This window comes from Podarcis raffonei, chromosome 1, assembly GCF_027172205.1.
Source record: "Podarcis raffonei isolate rPodRaf1 chromosome 1, rPodRaf1.pri, whole genome shotgun sequence".
NCBI classification, from domain to species: Eukaryota; Metazoa; Chordata; class Lepidosauria; order Squamata; family Lacertidae; genus Podarcis; species Podarcis raffonei.
This window is the reverse complement of record NC_070602.1, coordinates 66,365,446-66,390,804: the sequence shown is the minus strand read 5'-3', so window position 1 is coordinate 66,390,804 and position 25,359 is coordinate 66,365,446. Positions and strand designations below refer to the sequence as shown.

The following is a 25,359-nucleotide window of genomic DNA, read 5'->3' as shown; positions in this document are numbered from 1 at the left end:
TTCCGGGTCACGTGGCCAGCGTGACAAAGCTGCTCTGGCAAGCCAGAGCCGCACACGGAAACGCCGTTTACCTTCCCGCTAGTAAGCGGTCCCTATTTATCTACTTGCACCCGAGGGTGCTTTCAAACTGCTAGGTTGCCAGGCGCTGGGACTGAGCAATGGGAGCGCACCCTGCCACGGGGATTCGAACCGCCGACCATGCGATCTGCAAGTCCTAGGCGCTGAGGTTTAACCCACAGCGCCACCCGCGTCCCTTATTTGTGTTGAATACATATGGTAATTTATGGACCTAATAGGTATCTAAAGCAATTTGCACATAACAAATAGGAGCATACACAACACAAAATACTGTTGCTGTATGTAGGTTTTATTTTATTTGTTTTTATCTTATATTTTGGAAATGTACATCCAGTTTTTTTCCTTTAAATTTTTTTGGGGCCCCCAAGAGAGTGGGGCCCTAAGCTATAGGTTGTTTAGCTTATATGTAAATCTGGCACTGGACAAGAGAGAGAGTGTGTCTAATGAATTTGAGTTTGGTTCTGCCATTTTCCTCCGCTGTCAGGAAGTGCACTGAATTCTGAATATTCATATTGTTATAATTTGGGGGATTGGTCTGGGTGACTTTGCAAAGCTTTGCAAGGAAGGTGTCAATAGTTGTCTCACAATGTCTAGACAGTGAGCAAACAGACTGCTCTGAAGTGGGGGGGGCACCTTTTCTTCTCTCTAAAGGATGGGGCAATCCAGGTTTCTCTTTAAGGAGGAAATTAAGAAGGAAAAATTGGGAGCTCTGGAGCTGGAAAAAAAGGACAAGGCTGGGCTGGGCCAGAGGGCTTTGAAAGTATTGGTAGTCTTCCCTAGAAGACTTGATGTGGGGGGACTGTTGGGGTGTTTAATCCTGTACCTACACCTATGGTCAACCTGTATCTTTGTAGAATAAGTGCCAAATGTAACAAAGCACCAATAAATCTTCAGTGATCACTTTCCGATAGGAATGCTGCCCCTCTGAAACCTCTCACCTGTTGGAGTGCATATTCATTATTGTGTGCCAATGGTGATTATTTCTGGTTGTCCTAGAATATCTTCTCAGCAATCAGCCAAAGCTTGCATTCTGAAGAACTCTTTTGAGTTAACAGGAAGTTGGTCACCCAGATCTCCGAGGATGCATTATCAGCAATGTTGGTCACCTCTTCAAATGCAGCTTTGGTCAGACAACAGACTCTCTTCTTCCCATATATTATCTACAATTCATCACTGGCTGCATGACATATCCAGAAGCTGAGGAAATAAGTCCATGCTGACGAGCTCTTTATTGAAGGAGCCAAGTTCCATAAGCAAGACATGAGTGAAATGGCATTCTCCCAACTTGCGCTTGTCTTTCCTCAAAGACTCCTGCCCCTGTCAAATGTGAATATCAGAGCTCTGAAGAATTTAGAATGTGAGTGGAAGTTTCTCCTATAACTCTCTTAATACATTGTCAGAGACCCACATGACCTCACTAGTACATTAACAGTGTATTCTGTTTCTCAACCCACCATACACAGCTGACATCTACAAGTCCAAGCACAGTGGTGAAATAAGCGTGCTATTTAACACATACCCAAGCATGGCACTTTTGGTCACTGCAGATTAAAGGCTCAGCTGTTCTTGGACCTTGTGCTCTCCCAGCTGTCCTGGTCTCTTGGCTAATTGATCGTGCTGAGAATCCTTTTCACAGTCACAAAGAATTATTTGTTTCAGTTCGGCCACAGTGGAGACATGCTAATGTCACAAAGAAACTTCTGTCCGTATTAGATGTCTGTTTCCCCCCAATAACAATGGGGTGCATTTAAAAAAAGAATAGGAAGTTCAGTTTTCCAAGAAGAGTTGTGGGGTAGGGTGAGGTAGACGGGGAACAGACAGACAGGAACAGAGAAACAGTATCTCTCTTGAATCACCCCACCAAAGTATTTCCCCTTCTACCTTTTAAAAAATTATTCTTTCCTGGGTTTTAGTTTCTGGAATTAATTTATTCTTTCAGCAGCTAAATTTTGCTGCTTGTTAATTACCATTGCCATTCATTCTGTCATTTTCTTAAGGTATGTTGACAACAATATAGTAAATGATAATGGCTTTGTATGGAATTCATGCTAAAACAGTGCTAAAGGCTTCTATTTTGGAAAAGAAAAGAAAAAAGACCAGCTGTCTACACAGGATCTCTTTTCAGATATTCACAAAGTACATGAGGTGATGGAGGATTTCTACAGCTACAAGCAATTCCTCCTCACACACATGGGAAGAATTTGTGTCAGACATTATTAGTCAAGTCGCAGGCACTATCCAAAAGGTGCCCATTACACTTGAGTAACTGCCGTTCTACAGAGCCAGGGACTGGGGCACTGCATTTTCCCATTAATAAATACTGCAGTTTTACTGGGGAACAAGTTGTACCTAGCACAACTTACGTAGCCAAGGGGGGCAGGCCTAAATCAATCAAAATCAATACAAATCTGAGGTTCTGCCCCCCTAACGAAAACCCTGGCTATGCCCATGGGAACAACCTATCTTGAACAGAAGTATATTTTTGAGGGAAGACGCCAGGATTTTCTGAAATAATACTTCACTAAAAACAACAGGTTTTTAACATGCTCTATGACTGGTTTGAAACAGCTTCTGGAGGAAGATGAGCAAAAGCAATGATTTGCTGCCATCTAATGCCCACTGTGTCAATTGCAGAGGAGTAAAAATATCTAACAATGCAACGTGCTTTAAATATTTTATTTTATGTACATGTTCACACACCCCTCTCCGCACTTGAAGTCCACACATGTTTGACCAAGTGTGTGAATAGGGCTATATGAAAATTATGCAGGTGTGAAGGAAGTGGTTAGATGAGACAAGCTTTCTTCCTCTTTCAAAATAAGTTGGGGGTCACCAAAATAAACTGATCCACCGTAGGCTCAGGAGAGACAAAAGGAAGGATACTTCACAGTGCACACTTCAGTTACGTAATTTCCTGTCATAGCATATGGTGATGGCCACTAACTTAGACAGCTTTAAAAAGATTTGACAAATTTATGTTGGGTAAGTATGTCAGCGGTTCTTAGCCATGATGACTGGGTAACAAAACTCCATGTTTAGGAATAATATGCTAGCGAATGCCAGTTGTTGGGGACAACAGTCGGAGAGGCTTATTGATCATGGACTCAGGGATCATGGGAATCAGTATGCTGAAAGAGATGAAGCTTTGTATAGACCTGGCAGGATTCTTCTTACATTCAGTTGCACAGCTGGAAAACTCTCTCCTTGTACCAGGTACTACCATAACTGCTATGATCATCTCTGTTCTGGACCACAGATTGCGGGCAGGCAGATCTTAATTTGCATGTTGTCTCCTGTGAAGTATTCACTTCACTTTACACAGAAACACTGCAGAAAAACGGGAATGAATATCTAACGCACATATGTTTAAAATCAAAAGCCTGCCTTCCAAGATGAGCATACATTATTCATGGTGCTTTATTTAGAGCTGAGCTGGAAATAGCCTTCACTTGTTTTATTTATCCAAATTTGCTCTCACACATGCCCATCATAAGAGCCCTAGACAGATACCAATTATGCAAACGTGTAAAACCCTATTAACTGATGTCCTCCAAAACACATTTACTTGTGAAGAAGCCTGACTGTAGCTTTTTTAGCATCACCCAGGAACAAGCAAGCATACTATTTGTTGGGCTATTTAGAAGAAAACCAAAGGCAAGGAGGAAATGTTTAGCTTAACCATTTTTGCTTGAAGTATTAAGAAGCAAATTCAAAAGACTGATTGCCTAATCTGTTGTTGTGTTGTTGTTGTTGTTGTTAGTAGTAGTGGTGGTGGTGGTACTAGTAGTAATTCCACATGGGTTGAAGAAATAGTGTCAAGATGTGAGTTCAAACATCCAGGCTAATCAGGCATAAAATCTTTGGGCCTTGTTTAAACTGGTGTTAATTGACTGCTGGTTTACTCAGATTAGACATCCTTTTCATAAATGTGTCTCTAAACACTTCACAAGCCCCTCTTGTTTATTATAAATTCTCAAGAGCCCTACTATTTCCGACTGACTTTTCAAGTGTCCTACGATGATTCACATTGCAAACATTTCACAGGAGCAGATATTTAACACCGACCAACTGGATTGAGTCTTGTACTAAAACAACACTTCCCTAATCATTCTACCAGTTTTCTGCTCTGTATTGAATTATAGCTTGCCTTCCAAGTGATGAGCTTCAGTTGAGACTGGCTCCGTCATAGCAGCTCATTTTTGTCCCCCAACTCCATTATTTGCTCTGGCTAATAACCTGGAATTCTGACCATCTTAAATATCAAGAGCCAAGGGTGCCAATATATAGATCTTTTATTTTACATTTTTTAAAAATATATCCTTTACAGTACAAAGAAGTTCACCGTTTGCTATGACATTATATAGATAGCATGCATCTACATGGTGGAATGTAGAGTTACTCACTGTGCTCCATTAAAATATATCAGAATTAAAAGGCGCTACAAGAGCAGTCAGAATTTTATACCTAGGTCCCATTCTAGTGAGAGGGCAGCTCTCACACACAGCAGGAGGGGACCACATGTGCAGGAGACTGCTGTCAAGAGGGAACTGCCTGCAATCTTGGGGAAAGGGGTGAAAAATCTTCTTCTTTTTAAAAGGCAAAATAAAGTGTAAAAATAAGTGTAAACTGTGGGCAAGAAGAAAAAAATAACCTCTCAGTCACTAGTACTTGTAAATTCATTACCATATTTACACTGGCAAGTTTTTTAGTATGGAGGAGATTTTTATGTTGTTGCTTTTATTAATTTTTTAGCTTTGTCAGGAGCTTGTAAATGACCTGGGATCCATTATCCCAGGCAAAGAGTTGCTTTTCTCTGGGGTAATAATGCACCATGGAGTGACTCGTCTGGCGTTTGGGGAAAGGAAGTGTCGGGATTTCATAAGGATTGATGGTGTCTAAGGTGTCATAAATGCACTCGATGCGAGACGTACCTCCCCCTGGTGAATTGTACACTACGTACAGGGCGCCGCACATCACAAAAGCTGCTTCAGCATTCTGGCTTTTGCAGGATGTGTCCCAGGTATATTCCACGGCCATGGTTTCATAGTTGATTTTAGAAATGACCAGCTTTCTACCAGGATCTGGCTCTGTGTGGATTGCCCACAATCCCAGTTCATCCACAGCTAGGTCTATCTTAGTGGAAGGAAGAAGATCGTAGGCGAAGGTCTCTCCTGCCCCTGACAGAAGCAGCCGGCCAGTTACATTTCTTTTCTGAATGTCAAACTTAATTATCTCATTTAGGGAGCCAAATTTGTGATAAAACAGAAAACCGTCATATATAACATGGCCTGTCCCTTGCCAGGGAAAAGGCAGGTTAACTCTGCGAGCTGACTGTTTCTCACCGCTTTCAGTAAAAGCCCGGATATTTGCAAACTCCATTACAATTTTGTTCTTTACCCCAGTTAAGAAATAGATCTTTTGGGGGTTCTTCATGGGGTCCTTCAGCCATGAGCCCTGTGTGTCTCCAGACTTCTTTACAATCTTCAGGGATTTGAAGCTTGCAATCATGTGGTTACAACCTTTGAAAGGGTGGGAAGAGGTAAATACAAAAAGAAGCATCAACACATATGCTGTAAGTTCTCTGCTTTAGCATTTGAATATTTTCCCCATCCAGCATAATTCAGGAAAGTGTAAATTGTTTTCTGTACCATCACACGTCACAATTGGTCTACATTCTGTCAAAGAAAACAACGAAATTGAACAGTGAATAGATTATCTAAATTGATCTATCTCTATCCCATCTGATACACCCCAAGCCAGAATTGCCTTAGTAGACTTCCAGAAAAGCATCTGCAGATAAGATGTATTCTATGGTGTATTGTGCTGTTTTTGTCTCCTGTTTCTTCACAGCCAGTTGCTTGCTTATTTATTTGATTTCTGAATTGCCCTCCCTCCCAAAGGATACCAGGGTGATAAAGCAGAGCAACAAAATACATCCAATAAATAAAACTAATGCAAACAGCCATAAATATCTGTACAATATCATAGCCATTAAAATGCAATAACCATTTCCAGCTGTTGGGCATCAAAACAAGTAGCCTTGATTTATAAAAGCCTGGGTACTCACATATGTCTTTAACTGACATCACAGGAGCCAACTCCATGGGGCCATGTGGGCTTCAGCCCCCACAATAAAATATTTGAGGGGGGCAGGCTCCTGCAAGATTGATGGGCATTGCCATTCAAATTGTGTGTGTGCACCATGTCGTGATTACGTGGGGTGGGGCTTACCTGGGCCCCCACAATATTTCATTCAAGTTGGCACCCCTGACTGACATCTAAATATAAACAGGCAAAGAGACAAACATGGTTCCAGAGGAGAATCTTCCAAAGGTGGGGTGCCACTATTAAAAAGGCCCTGTAATCTCCACAGAGTGAATCCTACCAGGAACCATGAGCAAAAATCCTTGCCCTCGATGAATTTTAGGGATAGGAGTGGCTGGTATTGGATACATCAGAGATCAGCAACTGGATGCCCCCAAACCAAAGTCAATTTCACCGAGTACCACCTGGACTTCCTAATTGTCAAATCAATTTAGCAGCAAACAAAGTCTGTGGAAGAGGATGTAGCAGTCACTACAGGGACTAGGGTGGAGCTCTTCACTCTTCCCCATTCTTCAGCATGGTTTTCCCATTCAACTACTTGCTGACCAGATGTTCTTAACATCTGCATCTCTTTTCCTTGAAATTATACCTGTCCTCTGAAATCAGGCAGCTGCTTCCCCCATGTTTAGAATAATTGAAAAAGAACCATTTTAAGTCCAAAAGACAAATATGGTTTGTTATGGATAGTCCACATGCACCAGACTTTGCTCTAGTTTTAGATGAAAGAGAAATTAACTTTTGGGTTATTCTGAAGTAACTTTTGGTCTCTCCTCACGCTGGCGTTCCACCTGTTTTTGTTAATAGAATCCCCATGAGCCACAATACTCTTTTGGTACATTGGTTTGTTTGCATTTAGACTAGCAGAGAGGAAAGCCACATGAGGCAGGCAGGCCATTATCTACTTAGACTGGGAGTTATTCTCCTGGCAGGAGTTCTGCTACCTGATTTCCTTTTTAAAAGAAATGAAAACAAAACTGGAGACACTATAAGCTGAGTCTGGAAGCTTCTGCGTGTAAAAGCCAGCCAAGCATACATTCAGCAACACTCATACATTCACCACAGTATAATTACCAAAACACCACATGAGACATCTTCAGGCATTGCAGGTAAGGGAAAGTAAACATGGGGTCGGGCACGGGCAAGGGCACTAACTTCACCCCCCCCCTCCATTGCTGTTCTGATCACCTTCTAAGTTAAAGAAGGTCAAAAGTCTGAAACAGGGAGCCTCCTATTCTCATGGAGGCTCCTCACATGATGAAAAACCTTGGTTCTTAAATGCTGGGGGGTTTGTAAGTCCCCCTGCATACTTTCTCTACCCAAACAGCGGCCTCTGATGAGGGCTAAGAAAAACTGATTTGAACCAGCCCTCAGTTCTGTCCCGATATTGGAACATTCCTGAAGAAGTCCTGTATACTTCGTCATGAGGGCAACCCTCCCCAGCTACAGTGGTACCTTGGTTTTCAAACGCCAAAAACCCAGAAGTAAGTGTTTCAGTTTTCTAATGTTTTTCGGCAGCCAAACATCTGATGCGGTTGTCGGCTATTGTTTCCCGGGTGCCTGCACCAATCAGAAGCTGTGCCTTGGTTTTCAAACATTTTGGAAGTCAAACGGAATGGATTAAGTTTGGTGCTTTTGTTTTTGCTATTTATTTTGTGTTTTTGAGACTTTTTCAGTTAATTTTTTGTGTGACTGTGGAACCCAGTTCAGCTACTGATTGTGTGAATGCAGAAATGGATAAAAGCCCCACCCCTATCCAAACAATGACTAACATCAGTGCTGGTAAGGAAAAAAAATAATTTTAATTTTTATCGTCTACAATACTGTCTTATTTATTTTATAGTACAGTACATTGCTTTCATTTTATGGATCAATGGTCTCGTTAGATAGTAAAATTCATGTTAAACTGCTGTTTTAGGGGTTGTTTTTAAAAGTCAGGAAAGGATTAATCCATTTTGCATTACTTTCTATGGGAAAGCACGCCTTGGTTTTGGAACTCTTTGGTTTTGGAACGGACTTCCGGAACGGAGTAAGTTTGAGAACCAAGGTACCACTGTAAATCTGCAGTAGGGGGCTGCACAGCTCTTTCTGGGGCACAATCCAAGACCCAAGCATTATCGTCTGCCTGCCCAAGGCAATACGGAGTGAAAAGAGACACTGTTTGGACTCTAAAGAATGTCTTTTAATAAGACAGCATTTGCAGCCAAACAGAGTAAACAAGCCCTTTAGGTAGGAAGCTGCAGCAGAAAACATTACAGAACAGGCTTATGAAACTATCTCTGTAGTACTATCACTTTCCTCTTCGGGAGCCTACTCCAAATTAATTGAAACAAGTGGATATATTTCCATTCCCTTTGGGGGAGTTTGTAGTCTTGGATGCCCATAGCTATTGCTTATGTATACAGTTGGGGGATAACTAACAGCCCTGAAAGCCTTTCAGTACTGGGGAGCCCTGAATCATCTCAGACTAAAATGAGACTTTTGTGCTTCCTTTGAAAGAAGGACAAACAGTACTTCTAGCCACTGAAATGAAGATCAGTGATGTCCAAGAGGCCTAGAACATTTCTCCCACAACTCCAGTTTGGTCAGCCTTGCACTGGAAACATTCACAATAGATAGTGCTCCATATAACAGCCAGCCTGCATTAAAACCAATGACAAGGAAATGATTCTTTTGTGCTTGCAAAGTACCTCCCACATCTGTCCCACATGCTTAAGAGTTGGGGACAGGTGTGGTTCTCACTAAAATCAAATGGAAATCCAGTCATTACTGATTTGTCCCATTGATTTAAAGGAGAGCTAGGGTCAACTATCTTTAGTCTGAATCCAATCCAATAACTGAAAAAAGGAAAGGTAACAAACCAAGAGTTTCCTGAATTGAAAATATAAATTTATAGACCGTGTCAAAACTGTGACAATTAGGCATAGGTTGAACAAAGAATAGTTATTGCAGCAAAAATTAAATTAGATCAAGACAGATTGCCCACATTTTAGCAACGTCTGCTGCAAGAAGATCACAACAGATTTTTAGGCGGATCAGCCAAAGGTGGAAGACCTCCACTATGACCTTGGGTTAGATATATAGATAATATAGAAAGTAGTTTTTGAATGTTTTGTGCATTAACTGTCTAGAAAGGGATATTCACGGAGCAGCAAAGGGCTTGCATAGCTTGTAATGCTTATGTGAATATCCGAAAGCACACTGTGGAAGAACAAGTCATTTTTCTTCCCTAGCTTAGTGATAAGTAAATTCCCAAGGGCAATCTTCTTATAATGCCCCCGTTTTTGTATGTTTTCCTGTACTATAAAAGTAATGTAACAAGTATATGAACAGGAGGTACAAGAATATTCTTGTGTGTGTTTGTGTGCAATCATGAAATGAAGAAAGAGAAAAAAGAGCAATAATATTGTCCTCCTAGGACTAAGTACTCATTGCTTTTGAAACTCAAATTACAAATTATTGTTATTTGGTGTGCATGTCATGCTTGAATCTAATAACCAGTACAACGACTGATCACCCCAAACTGAAAATTGTGAAGAAGTCCAAGGTGTATGGATTATATTTCAGTACTTCAGAACCCAGAAACATTCCTCTGGGGTGATTTGAGAAGGAATAAAGACTTTCACTAAATCTTGATGTGCTCCTCTTAACTTCTGTATTTATTTATTGTGGTTTGCAGCTAACCGTGCAAGCCTAAAAACAAATACTTGGGAACAAGTCCTATGGAACCCATTGGGACATACTTCTGGGTAGCCTGGTATAAAATGGTGCTGTAAATTACTCACGTTCTTGTGTGATCTTGACACTGAACAGCAGGAAATAATGATACACATTGCGGGGGGGGGGGTCATTTGCAGATGGAAGCCATCTCCATCTCTTTACAATCCCTCCCTGTTTATATATGTGGGTTGTATTCAGAGTAATACTAATGGGAATGATCCATCATCTCAAGGATTTATTCTTGTGCAACAGAATGTTCTCCCCCCCTCTGCCTTCACCCAAATCTGTTCTGGCGATTGACCCAACCATCCACAGTAGATCTGGGGGTGATGGGGGCACATCAGGGGAGAGGAAAGGTGGAAAGTTCACCTGCACAGTTATTTAGATGCATACTGTCCTGTGCTAATTAAGTTGATGTTAAAGCAGAACAGGGGGACCTGTTGTCCTCCAGATGTTGTTCGACTCTGACTTCCATGAGTCCCAGACAGCACGGCCAATGGTCAATAATGATGGGAACTGGAGTCCAGCAACTCCATCTCTGTTTTGCAACATAAAACCATGAAACACAAATTCTTACTCTTCTATTTCATGGTTTGATGCTGCAAACCGGGATGGGAATTGGTGTGTTACCATTATGTTTTCATCAGGCTGATCCGCTTTCAATTCAGCAGGATACTGTATGTATACACTGAAAGATTCACACCATGAGAACTGAGCTGAAATACTGATACATTGACTAAAGCGGGCATGTGGTACCTATAGCCCTCCCAGAGGTTGTTGGGCTACAAATCCCATCCTCCTTGACCATTGCCCAACCTGCCCGGGGCTGATGGAAATTGGAGTCCAACAACATCTGGAGAGCCACAGGTTCACTATCCCTGGCCTAAAAGGATAATTATAAAACCCTGTAGCTAAACTGTTCTTACTTGCATTGAGCATGAGCTTGACTTTCTGTTTCGACTCCTCTTGTTCCATTAATTGCTGCTCCACAAGGTCCTCGTCGACTTCCACGCAGGTGTCGGGGGACTCCTTTGCCGATTCAAAATAATCAATTTCCCTTTGTGCTCTTTCCACTCTTGTTAGCAAATGGTCAACATCATTTTTAAGATCTGTCTTCAAAACGTTGAGTCCTTCCAGGCGCGACATCATCCTCTTGGAAAACTCTCGGAATTCCTGGACGTAATCTGCAATATCTTGATTGCATTTGTTTAACCTGTTCTTTAGTTAGAACACAGACAGGGGCATTTATAGAGAACTAGTTTAATGGCTTTCCCAAATAGGCTCTACATTTAAAATAACATTGCTTTTCTCCATTTCAGACGAATTAACTATGTCTCCTGTTTCTGCGACATGTTACTGAATGTCTGTTGCCAGAAATTATAGGGATCAAACTCTGAGAATGAATCCCTATGCATGGTGCCAAGTTCCTTATTCGTTTTTTCTATCTGAAAAGCTTTCTTTGTAATGTTGCAATCTGTTTTCAAATTTCTTTTTTAAAAAAATGCAAATTCTAAACCTTACAAAAGCAAAGCAAAGACAACAACAACCACCAGAACAAAGAAGAAAAGCAAAAAAAATAATAATTCAAAAATAAGCCAAATTCTGAGTAATACAGATTTACATGGTCTTGAATCTTATTTACACCAATAGTTTATGAAGAGATGTAGTTTTTCTAGAAAGAGGTCATCAAGTTGTCTGCTTTCTCTGATTCTCACCATATTTATTAGCTTTACCATATAAACAGTATTCCAGATTTTAATTATCCAGTCCCTTATAGATGGCCTGCTCCATATTTAGAGCTGGTTCCTAAGCTTATGGAGCCAGCAATGATCTACTTTCCTAGACAGAACAGGCACTTGCATTTTCCCCCTACCATGCACATAACCTATGCTATTTTTCTAGAAAAAGAGGAGGAAGCAGGTGAACTGAGCCTTTGCATAGAACACCCATGCCACACATTGTATTTTGAATGCAGTGGAGAGTAACAGATACAGTACATGCAGTCCTTTACCATGGGGGAAGATGAGACAGTGGAAGTGGATCTACACAGATATAAAAAACACTGTGAAAGTACTTTTTTAAATAAAATGTTTTAAAATATATATGGAATTAGCCGCAAGCTCATCTGCACCATCTAGTGTCACATTCGTATAATGCACTTAAAACACAAAACGTTATATTTACAGCTGTATAGCTGAGTCCTGGGTCAATTGTGGGCTTAAAGGTAAAGGTACCCTTGACCGTTAGGTCCAGTCGCGTATGACTCTGGGGTTGCATGCTCATCTCGCTCTATAGGCCGAGGGAGCCGGCATTTGTCCACAGACAACTCCTGGGTCATGTGACCAGCATGACTAAGTTGCTTCTGGCAAACCAGAGCAGCACACGGAAACACCATTTACCTACCCGCCAGAGTGGTACCTATTTATCTACTTGCATTTTGACATGCTTTCAAACTGCTAGGTGGGCAGGAGCTGGGACTGAACAACGGGAGCTCAACCATTACGGGGATGCAAACCGCCGACCTTCTGATCAGCAAGCCCTAGGCTCTGTAGTTTAGACCACAGCGCCACCCGTGTCCCCAGTCGTGGGCTCGCTCATATGGAAAACAACATTCTGATATGTTAAAAACACATGCAGAGATGCCCCTAGGAATAAGGAAGGCTGAGAAGGGACACAGTACAAATTTATATCTGGGAATAATGCAGAAAAGTGGAGTGAGGTCATATTCCCACCCTCTCCACCAGGAAATCTGCAGAAGGCTTGTTAGGAGAACCCCACTGAGAAAATACTCTAAAGTTAATGTTCTTTTATGAGGTCACCGGTGAAACCACCAAAAACAACTTCCTTGATTTGGTAAGCTGCATTCCGTTACTTTATTGTTCCTCTTGTTTGCTTTGCTCAGCATTCCATTTCTCTTCTGGCTTAAAAAGAGATTTTTCTAAAATTAATTTTAGCCTTGAAGTATGGCCCTTGGGGGGGGGGGGTGGAAGGGCACGTCTCAAGTCAGAATTCCCAGAGGTCAGGCTCTGGCATCTTATCTCTCACGCCACCAGCACTGTTTTCTACGTGAATCCTGGCAGACTGAGGGTGAGTTCACATGGCTGCCTTAGAACCTGTTTCCTCAACAAGAGCTTCCCATTGCAAATGGCAGACAAGGGCTGTAATTCTGATTGGGACCATGGCAGGGACAAAGTTTTAAAGTCATTCCCTGCTACCATGTTCCCGATGGCTCAGTCCTGCTGTAGTGGTTATTAAACAAGAAACAACCTTGTGAGGTAAAACTGGCCAGTTTGGTCCTAAGTTGAAGCATAATGAGTTCAAAAAGGACAGAAACATTTTTTTAAGGAGCTGGGTGTGCAATCCAATACACACTTACTTGGGAGTAAGCTCCATTACAAACAGTGGAATTTACTTCTGAGTAGACATGTCTAGGCATGCACTGTGGAACAGTTGGAAACTGGACATTTTAGGAGTGTTGTTTGGTACAAGGTAAATGTACTGAATGAGAAAAGAGGTAGAAAACGGTATTCTTATATAAGCAACATGTATGCCCAATGAAAAAAACACAACCCACCTAATTATTTGGCAGAATCGTAAATCTTTTTTTCCCCTCATAAAAGAATATTCTAAAAAATTCAGCCTCTATTTTATCCAGAAAACAGCAGTATCACTGCTGGTAACTATGGCGGACTTTTGGGTGTATAAATGCACTTTTCCTGTTCTTTATGGATTTTCCCTATTCAAATATACATCAGCACAAATATATTCTTCCTGCCTCCAAGGTTCCATCAATCCCAAACACTGAGTTTGCCTCAAACACATAGCTTTTTCACATACTAATAGAGCAAATGCAGGATTGCTACCAAGTATAAACTTGACAGGGAGTAAACAGCTGAGTGCAAAATTTCACCACAACCTACTGATTTTTTTTTCAGGAGGCTTCAAAAATAGTAGCTGTGCTGGCGGAAGACACCAGTGAGGCCCCTGCTGATCCAGATGTTGCACAGCTGGAGGGGATGGAGCCAAAGAAAAGAGTCCGCTGAGTACAGCTACTCAGAGCTCCAGCTTTGCAGCTCCTCCAAAGCCAGCTTCCCCTTCTTTCCTTGACTGGAGCTATTGTGTGAGAGAAGGGAAGGCAAAGACCCTTTTTTCCTACCTGCCTGTCTTGAAAAATAGAAGTACTGTATGGAGATTGCAAATACGTGCGCTTGCATATTTGACTCAGATGTGTAACATCACAAATGACTGGAGTAACTGCAAATTCATGGAAGAAGTAAGATCAGAAACAGACTCTGCCACCCACCACTCCTACCCTATAAATCAGGGATGGGGAACCTCAGATCTGGGGGGCAAGTTCTAGGTGTCCTCCCCATCCAGAACTACTGGGTATCATTCACTCTTGGGAAAACATATTTCTCATGCCTGGGACACCAAACAGCAGTATATGAGGAACTGTGGGTGGGAGAGACCTCCTTTCTTGGAGTAATATCCATAGCCTGGTAAGTGGTTAGAAGTGAAAGGGGGTGGGAGGATGCAGGTTTGAGGACTGGCTGAGTGATGGGCAGACCTGGGGGCAGGGAGCAGTGGAATTCTTCATCAGATTGGATTGAAATCTGAGCCAGGGAAGAATTAGGGGGTTGTAATTCTCACTTCCTATTTGAGGTGAGTATTATAAACCCCTGGCTCTGTGAGTCAGGACAAAGCAGCCTCATTGACATCTCTATAGCTATCACCTTCCAGCCTGGTTCTAATCTTGGTGTGACTGTCTGAGGAGATAATAGGCAGCAAGCCATGACAATTGATCACACAATGATTGATTATAGCAGTTATTCAGCCGTATCAAGTGACAGCTGTAGTAATCACGCATAATCTTGGCTTCACCCTGCTTGCTTCTTCACTGCCTCTTACTTGTCTGTCCTCTAACTTACCTCCATTAATCACTGCCATTTCCTGGCTTTCCTCCCTTTGCTGTGCCCATCTACCGCAGATTGTAGGCCCTTTGAGAAGAGCTTTGTTGTTGTTGAAGCATTCCTGTGCTGCTATTGACCTGGCCTGAAGATGAAACGATGCTGATGCTAAAATCCTTCATGTCGAGGATTTGTGAAAGTTAATGGACTCCTGCGAAGTAAAATATGGGTCCTTCTTCCTGTGCACAACACCTAGCCTGCACCTTTTCTCAAGAAATGCCAACATCACCCCAAATTTTCAAACATTCTCACTCATAATGGGAAAGAGAACAGCAGGCATTGATTTTTAAAGCAAGCATTGATTTTTTGGGTGGCTTACTCCTAGGCAAGTATACATAGAACTGCAATCCTAGGCACACTTACATGGGAGTAAGCCCCAGTGGATATTATTATTATTGTTATTGTTATTGTTATTATTACCCACATATAGAATTGCATTGCTAATTAGTTAACAGCGAACTCCTGTTCTACTAACCCACATGCAGTGTTGAAACAATTATAACTTCTTAAAGCTTGTTACCAGAGCTTTCTTTCAGCAAGAACTCGCTGAAACTCAGTTCCAGCACCTCTTAGGTGGCCGCCATTGCCTTTCTAAGAGAACAAGGGAGGTGTTCATGGGGAATTCCGGCACCTCTTTTTTTAGAAAAATAGCACTGCTTGTTACACTGACTGAATGCACACGATTCATAATGCTACAGGAGGGGTTCCCAACCTTTGTCAACAAGGTGTATGAGGGTACCATGGTGCCCACGGCGATCATGTTGGGGACCCAACTGCTATAGTAAAAAGGTGTGTTTTCAAGATCCAGAAGTTTTCATTTGCCCTCTTAGCATTGTGAAAATGGATGTAATGAATCTCTTTAGCTTAACTAGAACACCTATGTAGTAAAGGTCAGAAATTGAGATATTGGAAGTCCTGTTTGAAGAGTAGATGGCTCCTTGTGGCATTCAAATTTCATACACTGTCAAATGGATTTTCCCCCCAAAGAGTGAAAATATCCCAGATCCCATCCTGCCCTTGTTCAGCACACTGTAAACCTTTGCTTGCTTTCCACTGAAAAATCAACTAACTTAAAAGTGTTTTAACTCTAGCTGGATTGCACCCATTCCAAGCATGCATGTTTACTTGCTAATAAAATCAACAGGAACAAGTTTCATAAACAACTTTGCATTTGGGCTGTTCCTTATACCTTTACTGTGCATAATCAAAGCTACAGTTATAAAAATGAGTTTCATTTTAAAAGGAAAGCAATTTATTTCCCTAGCACACATCCACTTTACACAGAAAATCAAATCATTTTTCAGATATCACTGATATAGCCACATACCTCTATTGAGAGAATTCGGCGGTCGATGTAATGCACCAATCCAGCATCTTGCATTACATATTGTGCTTCTCCCGCAATACTTGTAAAGAATGAAACTAATAAGAATCTGAGCTGTATGGCTGCCATTGTTGCATTAAACCTTCAAACACCCTAAAAACTGACGCTAGAGGCTTCCGTTTAATATCTGCCCAGCACTGTGCTGTGTGCAAGCAAAAACAAAACTTAACAACTGTGTGATTTAAAATGGCTGTTTAGGCTCCCACAGTCTCTCATTAACACAATAAAGTTCTGCAAAGCTCTAAGCTACATAAGTTTGTTTCTAGGAGTGCTTTCCAGCTCGTGATCTTTTGATTGGGTCCAGATGTTCAAAACTGAGCTGTGCAGCGCATGTAGGCTAGCAGTATTGAGCCAAAGCTATTATTCTTCAGCTGCTTCCAGACTGTCACTGTTTTGATAGGTATGATTCAAGTGGATTTCATGCTCTTGTGCAACAAGGCCACTTCCCCTCTCACCCTCCACAAAATACCATGCGATTTTTGAGGTAAGAAAAATGTCAGACAAATACTGTTACCTAGGGTTGCCATATTTAAAAGAGTGAAAATGCGGAAACCAAAGTTTTTTTCCGGCAAAGTTTTTTGAGCTATATCCGGACACTGTTTCCGTATGTCTGGGAAATTCCGGACATATGCCAGCCCTAATGTTACCACCCCAATCTCTGCCTGGAGGTAGGGAGGGATTCTAGCTTCTTGGCACTTAACCAGGGAAAATGAGGCACAATGGAGGCTAGTGTCCTTACCAAATATGCCTTATTTACACATATTTACAACCTAATGCCTTCAACAGAAGGGGTGCAGAGCATTGTACCCCAAGTGTGTCTCTTGTCACACCCAGCACTGTTTTTCTAGAAAAAGAGGTGCTGGAACTCACCATAAACACCTCCCTCTTTCTCTTAGAATGACAATAGCACCTACCTGAGAGGTGCCAGAACTGAGTTCCCTTGAGTTCCGTCTGAAAAAAGTCCTGGTCACACCCTTCATAGCTTCATATGTTGTCCTGAAACCACCCATGCTCCCCAGTCTCTTGGTACAGCTTTTCCCAGCCAGGGCTCATGAAGTTCTGTCCCTCTTTCTGCAGAGAGTCTGATGTTCTGCTGATGGCTTACCATTATCAAACAAACCAGGCCATTACCAGCCTTCTGTTTCTTCAATGACCACCTCCAGTGAGCCTTTCCGAGGCTAGCCTCATGAGGAAGCTAACTGGTATTATTTCCAGTCCTTGCTAAATTCCTGAATGTAGAGAGTTGCTCAAATTCTAACCCTTCACTGTACGTAGAGGTTTAAGGGGGTCTGCACCCTCAAAAACTTATCACACTGGAAAGTGTGAGATGATAGCAGCAAAGAGATCACACAAGTGATTTCTTTGTGGTCACTGAGGCATAAGTATTAGCATGTGAGTTTTATTGATGAAATGCATTTAAAAATGTGTTACAGCGTTCAGAATTTAGCCTTTGATCCTACATTCTGATGCCAGGAAGCTATGGCAGTGTACTTTAATGTAAATATTTGTACAAACCCACTGGCAACCCCCCCACCCACCTACCTACCTACCTACCTACCTACCTACCTTCCTTCCTTCCTGTTTTAAAAAAACCTATAAAAAGTGGCAGAATGGGGAGTCAGAGAGAAATAGCAATAGTAGTAGCTTGGAACATAAGAAAAAGTGTGTGTTATCTCCCAACCTCTCTCTCCTTTGTCTTCCAACCCTCCCTTGGTGTCACTCATATTTTCAACTTGCAAGCACTCACAACTATCCCTCAGAAGATTTCTCTTTCAAATACTGCCTGCTTCTGCTTCTTAAGCAGCCCAAAATAATGGAATATTACTTTGGCCATATTCCATCCTGTGAGAAGTATAAAATAATTTTTGTTCTTTCAAACTATTTTCTGCACCATAATATCTAAATTTTTACAGCTTGGTTGGTCACAGACGTGTCCTGTATCATTTTCAGCACAATTTTATTTTGTTTTATTTTAATGACTTACAGGGCAGCCCTCAATCCAGACAGGAGCAATTGCACATGTATGGGAAAGATAAGATGCATAGGGAAGCAATGTGGCGGTCCAATCCAGACATATCCAGTGTGCAAGGGCATGAACAAGTGGTAGCTGATGTACAGCACCTGGCCTTGATGGGGTTAGGGTAATTGCATGCCCAAATGCTGCCCCATCTTGTAAAGTCAAGACACATTACTTTTGAGGGTCAGATCAGGCCACAACTCTTACTGATTACAGATGTAAGAGGTTCGACATAGGCATTGGGAATAACCATTGGCTTCTGGCCCGCCTGCCAGAAGTAATGCATTTTAGGGAAGCGGATGAGGCCTATGATAAACATCAAATAGGAACGCCCCTGCAGGATTGCCATCTTGAGGAGTACAATGGTCCTAGCCTGTGCAGGGGCATCTGGACAGAAGCAATTGCTTTAAATTTCACTTTAAATGGCTTAAGGTTAACAACAAACATTCAGGATTAACAGGCTTGTCTTCTGTGTTAAATAAGTACCACACCTGGTTCTGTTCCAGTCCTAATCCAGATTAAACTCTCCGTCACTCTTAAGCATGAATCGGAAAGCTAAAACACCATATTTATTTAACTTTACCCACACTATGTGACAGCAAGATTTAGGAAAGTTAAGGGGCAAGTGACCAGTATTAAGTGGTCTTGACACGCTCCATTAGTTTCCCTTCTTGAAAGTGATTTGAGTTAATATGGTGAATAAAGAATGCTGTTTTCATTTTGCCCTCTTCAATAAGGCTCAGCCTGCTGCCTTTCTCATGGATTTTTGTAAATGTGATGTGTGTAAGAACTGTGCGGTTGTTTTATCTGAAGATTGCTTAAAAACCCGAGGGACTCATGTGAATAGACATTTTGTTTTTGTTTTTTGCATTGCATTTTGTGTGTTTTAAAGCACCAGGCATGTAATATAGTCAAATGGAGCCCCTGTCAATCACAGCACCAGCAACATTGCAGCACTGTTGATAACATTTAGGTTCTGTTTGTCTATCCTTCTGAGACAATTTTTCAGCACAGAAGCCATAAACCAGACCATCATTATATGTAAAGTGAGCCACATCGGCAGAACCACTGTTTCTTTTCATAATTGCAATTTAGATGGCTTCTACGAGATCTGGCTTTATGTACTCAGAGTAATCTAATACAATAATACAACCATCAGCTCTGATGAGCTGTAATGGGATTCTCCATCAATAATGTATGCAGCATTCACTTTCTACCCATCCATTTGCTAATATTGTTCCTGCAAGTACATGTGGACCATCTATTTTGCTGTACATCTAAGTAACAGCAAGAAATTGTGAAGAGTGTAGCTACATACAAGACAATGATCTCAAATGAGGACAGCCACCTCGTTGGGATGCTTGACTCCTGACAGCACTATTGCTTTCTGGCAGGAATTTGTAGGGCTCTGTTGCACTACCAGTTCGATCATGTCTCTTAAACAACTCTGCCAAGAACTCCTTCTCAGTGGTAGAACATGGGTCTTGCATGCAGAAAGTCCCAGGTTCAGTCCTTGATGTCTACAGGCAAGGCCCTGATGTTACTATTGGCATTGAGTAAGTCTCAGTAAATGTGTATTGCAATTGGTGAGATCGGATCCCAAATATGGAATGGAGATTGGTGAAGATGTCATCAAGATTTAAATTTCCTGGCTCAGAAATATGAACTCTGGGGGCTTGTAAAGCCTACTTCAAATACAAGGCAACATTTAGAACCCCTGAATTCTTCTCCAGCTCTGTTAAAAATCTTAGACAGAGAATAACTCAAATTCTTCCCTACTTCCAACCCCCGCCACTCCCCAACCATTCTCAGCTCTACTTCTTTCTGGCCAGTGAAGTGTTAGTGGTGGTATATTGAAGTACATTGGTCAAGTGGGAAGGGGGAGATATACTGCTACCACCAGCAGTCAGGCTAGAAAAGGGGTGGATGGATGGGGTAACGAAGACTTTCGGAGATGGAAGGGAGAGGGTACTTGATACTCATGGGGGCCAGGTAAACTTTGGACCCTATTGCACCCTCAACCAGGGCATGATATATTCCAAATCAGTTCAGGTTAGCTTGGAATAATCTGAGGTATTTTTCAGTTTAGGAGTGGGGGTAGGAGAATAGCTCCACTTTTCTAAATTAAGTCTGGAAGAGCTCACTAGAAATTGACATCCTGACAAAGAAAAAAACCTCACATTTAACAATTTCATTAATATACATTCACTGCCCTTGGGTAGCAGCAGCAAGCTAAATTAACACTTTATTCAGTTGATTGTGACTGAACATAAACATGCACCAGATTAAAAGCTTATATTTGTACCAGCATTGAACCACCAGCAGGAATGCCACAGTTAATGTTATCCTCCACATTTTATACGCAGCACATTTTATGTGCTCCACATTCCCTAAAGGTACTGCTCAGAGCAGTTGTAGTATATACAAATAGCTATCCATTCTGTGCAAAACTCATTCTTGTCCCCCATTCAGAAAAATCAGAATGTTGCTAGTTCCAGCCTCAGTGGTCAGAGTGAATAAAGCTGTTTGCCTTGTTTGGGTAGGTATAAGGAGACTGGCTTGCGTCACTTCGACATCTGAACAATATGTTACACTAGGATAATATTCTCAAGGGACAGAATCGATATGTCACCAAAGCAAAACAACGTGGAGCACTCTGATTTATAAGGAGCCACTGGGAGGCTCCTGTGGCTTTGCTACTGTGATTCTATATAAGGCAGTGTGTTAACTTTTAAAATACATTGAGTCAGACAAAACATATGGTGAGCAATGTGGGGAAATACTCCTGTGTCCTCCTTTCTGTAAAGAATGAAACTTGAGTGCTATTTACGTAGGCCCATGCCGTGTACACCTGTGAGGGCTATCAACTACAGTAAAAGATGCGCAAAAACAGAGTGCCTACCAAGTGATCAGCTCCCTTGTATACACCAGAGTCATCCTCTCGCAGAAATTTATATCAGAGGCAGTCCAATGGTCTGACCCTCAGTGACAGAGAGTGTCTCACTGCAAAGTGGAGCTTACTCCTCAGCACAGGAATAGCCAACCTGGTGCCTTTCCGATGTTGCTGAATTGAACCTGAGGCCCTTGGTATGCAAAGCAAAGCGCTCTACCACTTCCAGCTTCTAAAGCTGTGACAATGAGTTTGATACTGTGCTGGTTCCGGGGGGAGGTTACCGTGGGGCGAGGTCCAGGACCTGAGTCGAGGGTCGGCAGACAGTCCTCCACGGGTGAAGCGGGGTCCAAAGCGAGGAGCTGGGCAAGGACAAGAACTCTGGGGGAACAGGACTGGGTGCTGGCCGAAACAGCTCTTCAACGACGTTGCTCCTGCAACCTGGGACCAGGCTGACTGGCCTTTATCTTCTCTGAGGCCAGGGGCGGTCCCGGCCCCCAGGAGACCCGCCTCTCCTGGCCTTAAGGCGCGCACTCCTCCTGGGAGAAACCAGTTCCCTCCGCCTCTCTGCCCTGAGCCTCTGCAGCTCAGGAGAGGCTGGAGGGTTACTGGACCCAGGGGGAGACTCACCTTCCCCTGACAGGGCTGGGAGAGGCGCACCTGTAGGCACTGTGTCCTCAACCCCCTCCAGAGCCAGAGTGGATTCACCTGGTGCCTGCTCCTGAGGATCTGGCACAGGTGCAGGCGCTTCAGAATCAAGGCCCTGCCCCAGTTCAGCCGGCCCTGGAGGCGGGGACTCCTGTGCAGGCTGGGATTCCTCCGGTTCAGCCTCTGAATCGGATTCCCAGGCCATCACAGGTACTGACTTTTGAGAAGAGATAACTTGTCCTCCTTCCATCACTGTTGTGCTCCCTTTAGCCTGGCTGGCCCATGACATTTTGCTGCCTGAGGTGAAAGACTCTCTGGTGGTGCTCGCTCCATTCCACAGAGAGAGGCTGACTAGACCGGTACTTGAATCTTACTTCAAGGCCAGCAACAGGACTGCATCCTTCACCATACCTGAGAGCAACAGGCTCACTTTGGGGATGCAGGACAGGCTGCATAACAGATACAGATGCAACACCTTGCTGCTGCTCCCCCCTTCCCATCACCATTGTCCATCTCCCACTCTGCCTGATGGTAGGGCCAGCCCTGCTTTAACCATCCACAGTTTTTCTTACTTATTCCTCATTATTTTGTTGCTTCAACATGGTGACCAGCAGCACACTAAGTGCATTATGTATAATACATAAAAGATACACACATCCCCCCTCTTCACAAGCTCTGAAGATGAGAGAGGTGAGAAAGCTTCTATGCCTACCCTGTTTTCTTCCCCACAGAATATCCTGGAGGAAAGAAAACGGTATACTTTTTGATAACAATCCTTGATAATACTGGGACCTCAAGCACTGGAGTTCACATGTTTAAATTCAGACTCAGTTGTCATCTACTTACTATGAAAGAAACGTGAACCTTTTCCAGCATCTGTGGAATATGTTTCCTGATTAGTGAGAAAATCATAATTAATTGGTGTGTTAATGATATCCGTTATTTGATTAAAATAAGATCTCAAAGCTTTTGTCTGAGTGAGCAGCCTCAGCCTTCCCCATGGGAATTTGTTGGTCATTGATGGAGAATTCACTATTCAGGCTTTGAAATTGTCATCCTCTGTGAATGCTCTGCTAGATATCCACATGGCCTCATATTGCCAGAATGAAGCATCCACACATCTAGTAGGGAATGGCTTTGAGAAGGGGGTGGCATATCCCATTTCGGCACTTGAGCTGACCTACTGATTTATAATGTATTTTTTACTTGTGCTATGAATATAATTTTGTTGTTAATTGTATGCTGTTTTACTGCCATGTTGTTGGTGGATTTTTGCAAATATAATTAACAAACGTTGCTTGGTTCTTTCTGCTGACCCTGCCTGGGCAGTTCATCTAAAATGATTTTAACAGCCTTGCAGTTTTGTGCATCTTTTTACATGAATGTCTGACATTCTGCATCTTGCTGGCTGAGGTCGCAAACCAAACCAACTGGCCATTGTGGTGATGTTCAAAAGAAATGTCCCAACAGCTAAACTGCAAAACAGCCACTAGGGGACATCAAAGCATAAACTGAGGCAATGGCTCTAAGGGAATAAGCAGAAGGAGTAGCTCTTCTTCTTCAGAAAGGCAGCAGTGATGGAAAGGCCATGAGGTCATTGTTTACATGGAAGAAGGCAAACAGGTTAAGAACCAATCCCTTCCACACATTCACATATATAAACTGTATATGCCAACTATGGGAAGCTATGTGTAGGAAGCTGTCTGAAAATATTGACTTTATTTGGTACTTTCAGACGACTGTATTCTATTTGTGGTTCCACCCCCCACCCCACCCCCGAGCTCCTTACTACCCTAGTGAATAATAATTGCAAAGGAGCAGAATGGGAAACCTGTTAAATGGGTGCCCTAAAAATCTGTCTCAAATGCATCCTTAAGCTTGGGGCTCGAAAAGCAGTATTTTTTTTATATAAAGTCTCCACTTTCCTCGGCTATCAAGACATTTTCTTCTTTTCTATCAAGACAAAATGTTTATTAAACCTGCATTATTTATGGAAGTAAACAGAAAAATTACTTCATGCATAAATGAAGGAGGGAAGTTTCAGCCAGAAAACTGCACAGTGACTAAATTGGGCAGGCATCAATGTCTCCTTTCAGTCAGTGGGGGAAATGAAGTATTATTGGCTCCATTATCCCAGAAGCAGAGTAGTAGAGAAGATTGGAATAGCTAAACTATAATAGCAATGCCTTACTGTTTGTGTTGACCACATTTCTGGGTGGAATAGGGGTCTGGGTTCAGTTTCCCTGTGAAGAGATACTAAAAACAAACTGCTTATTTAGACTACTAGCCACAAGAAAGGGAACACTCAGCTGGCAAAAGAAGGAACTCAAATGGACATTAAATTAGGGTTGATTCAAGATAATGTCTACCGAAGTCCTGGGCAAGTTCCACCTCACTGATTAAAGCAAAGTGTGAAGACTCTTTGCTAGGTGGTGTTTGTAAACCTGAACACATTCACCAATGTTTTAAGAAAAAACATGCTTATATTTTTGTTTCCAGCTGTATTTGTAGAACAGATTTTGGCCTATAAATAGCCTGGGGTCAGGGAATCCAAAGAACCATCCTTTTCGGTATCTGCCTGCCCATGTACAAAGATCACCAGCTTGAGACCCTGGTCTTCTTCAGAAGTTAGGTGTTTGACTATCAGGAATGAAGGTCTCTTATGCCATGACATACCAACTGTGGACTTCTCTGCCCTTTCCTCGTCCCACACCAATATATTTGGGTAAAGGCTGTTTCGTTTGCTCAAGTTTTAATAGATTATAATTGTGGTGCTTATTAATGCGGATACTATTTTGTTGCTGATTTCAGTTGTCTTAATTAGTTCCTACGTTCTTGTGTTGTTCTGATATGTTGTGTAAGTTGCTTTGGAGACCATTTGATCAAAATGCAAGGTATATACATTTTTAAAACAAGTACATAAATGCTAACATGGGAATAAACATGCACACTTTGCCTTAATGATGGTCAGTATTGGCATCTGTTTGTGGATGGGGACTGTTATGTATTGAAGTTCCCATCCTGGCCACCAGGAGTATTGTGTATATAGTTTTCACTCAGATCCACGTCAGTTACTTTAGGTGGGAAACCCTGGGTTGTTGTTGCTGCCTATAAAAGCAGGCCGGCTGAGCTGTTTGCTGTTCAGTTCTGTTCCATCTTACAAATAAAGAGCTGCTTTGGAGAAATCGCTACATCATCTGCTGTGTCTACCCACTATTTAACAGGGACTGAGTAACTTTTTCCTCAAAGTACATATTTCATAGTTTAGAAATGTAAACCAGTGAGCTTGGAATGTTCAAAGTTTTGCTTAGTGTGTTGTACAAATCAGATAGTGAAAGTCAGTTTTATTTGTTCCTATGACATCAAACACAATTTCCAAATACACAGACTTGCTTAATTCCGTGTGGGTAGGAAATGGGGGAAGGTGAACTATACATAGTACAATTTTAACTTGACACCAAGAAAAAAGAAAGAACATGCCCTGTTTCTTGTAGGGAAACTATACTAATGAGCAAATGTTGTGATGTTAAAGGTCAATCAAAAGAAAACAAAC

At 42.1% G+C, this 25,359-nt stretch overlaps 1 protein-coding gene across 1 annotated transcript; it reads right to left on the bottom strand.

Moving 5' to 3' along the window:
• Positions 1 to 4,638: 4,638 nt before the first annotated feature.
• OLFML1 (olfactomedin like 1) lies at positions 4,639 to 16,634 on the bottom strand. Its single transcript, XM_053390621.1, has 3 exons — positions 16,195 to 16,634; positions 10,827 to 11,118; positions 4,639 to 5,597 (listed from the first exon to the last, which is right to left on the bottom strand). Exons 1-3 carry the CDS (start codon positions 16,318 to 16,320, stop codon positions 4,819 to 4,821), a joined length of 1,197 nt encoding a protein of 398 aa, XP_053246596.1. The 5' UTR covers positions 16,321 to 16,634; the 3' UTR covers positions 4,639 to 4,818.
• Between the last annotated feature and the right edge of the window lie 8,725 nt (positions 16,635 to 25,359).

What these genes read in the sequence shown, in the direction of transcription:
- OLFML1 (XM_053390621.1), bottom strand. Translation starts at nt 16,320, where the DNA reads ATGGCAGCCATACAGCTCAGATTCTTATTAGTTTCATTCTTTACAAGT. An exon ending in GCCGAATTCTCTCAATAGAG is followed by an intron (nt 11,119 to 16,194) that starts GTATGTGGCTAT and finishes TTCTAACTAAAG; the next exon opens with AACAGGTTAAACAAATGCAA. An exon ending in CAAGCTCATGCTCAATGCAA is followed by an intron (nt 5,598 to 10,826) that starts GTAAGAACAGTT and finishes ACCCTTTCAAAG; the next exon opens with GTTGTAACCACATGATTGCA.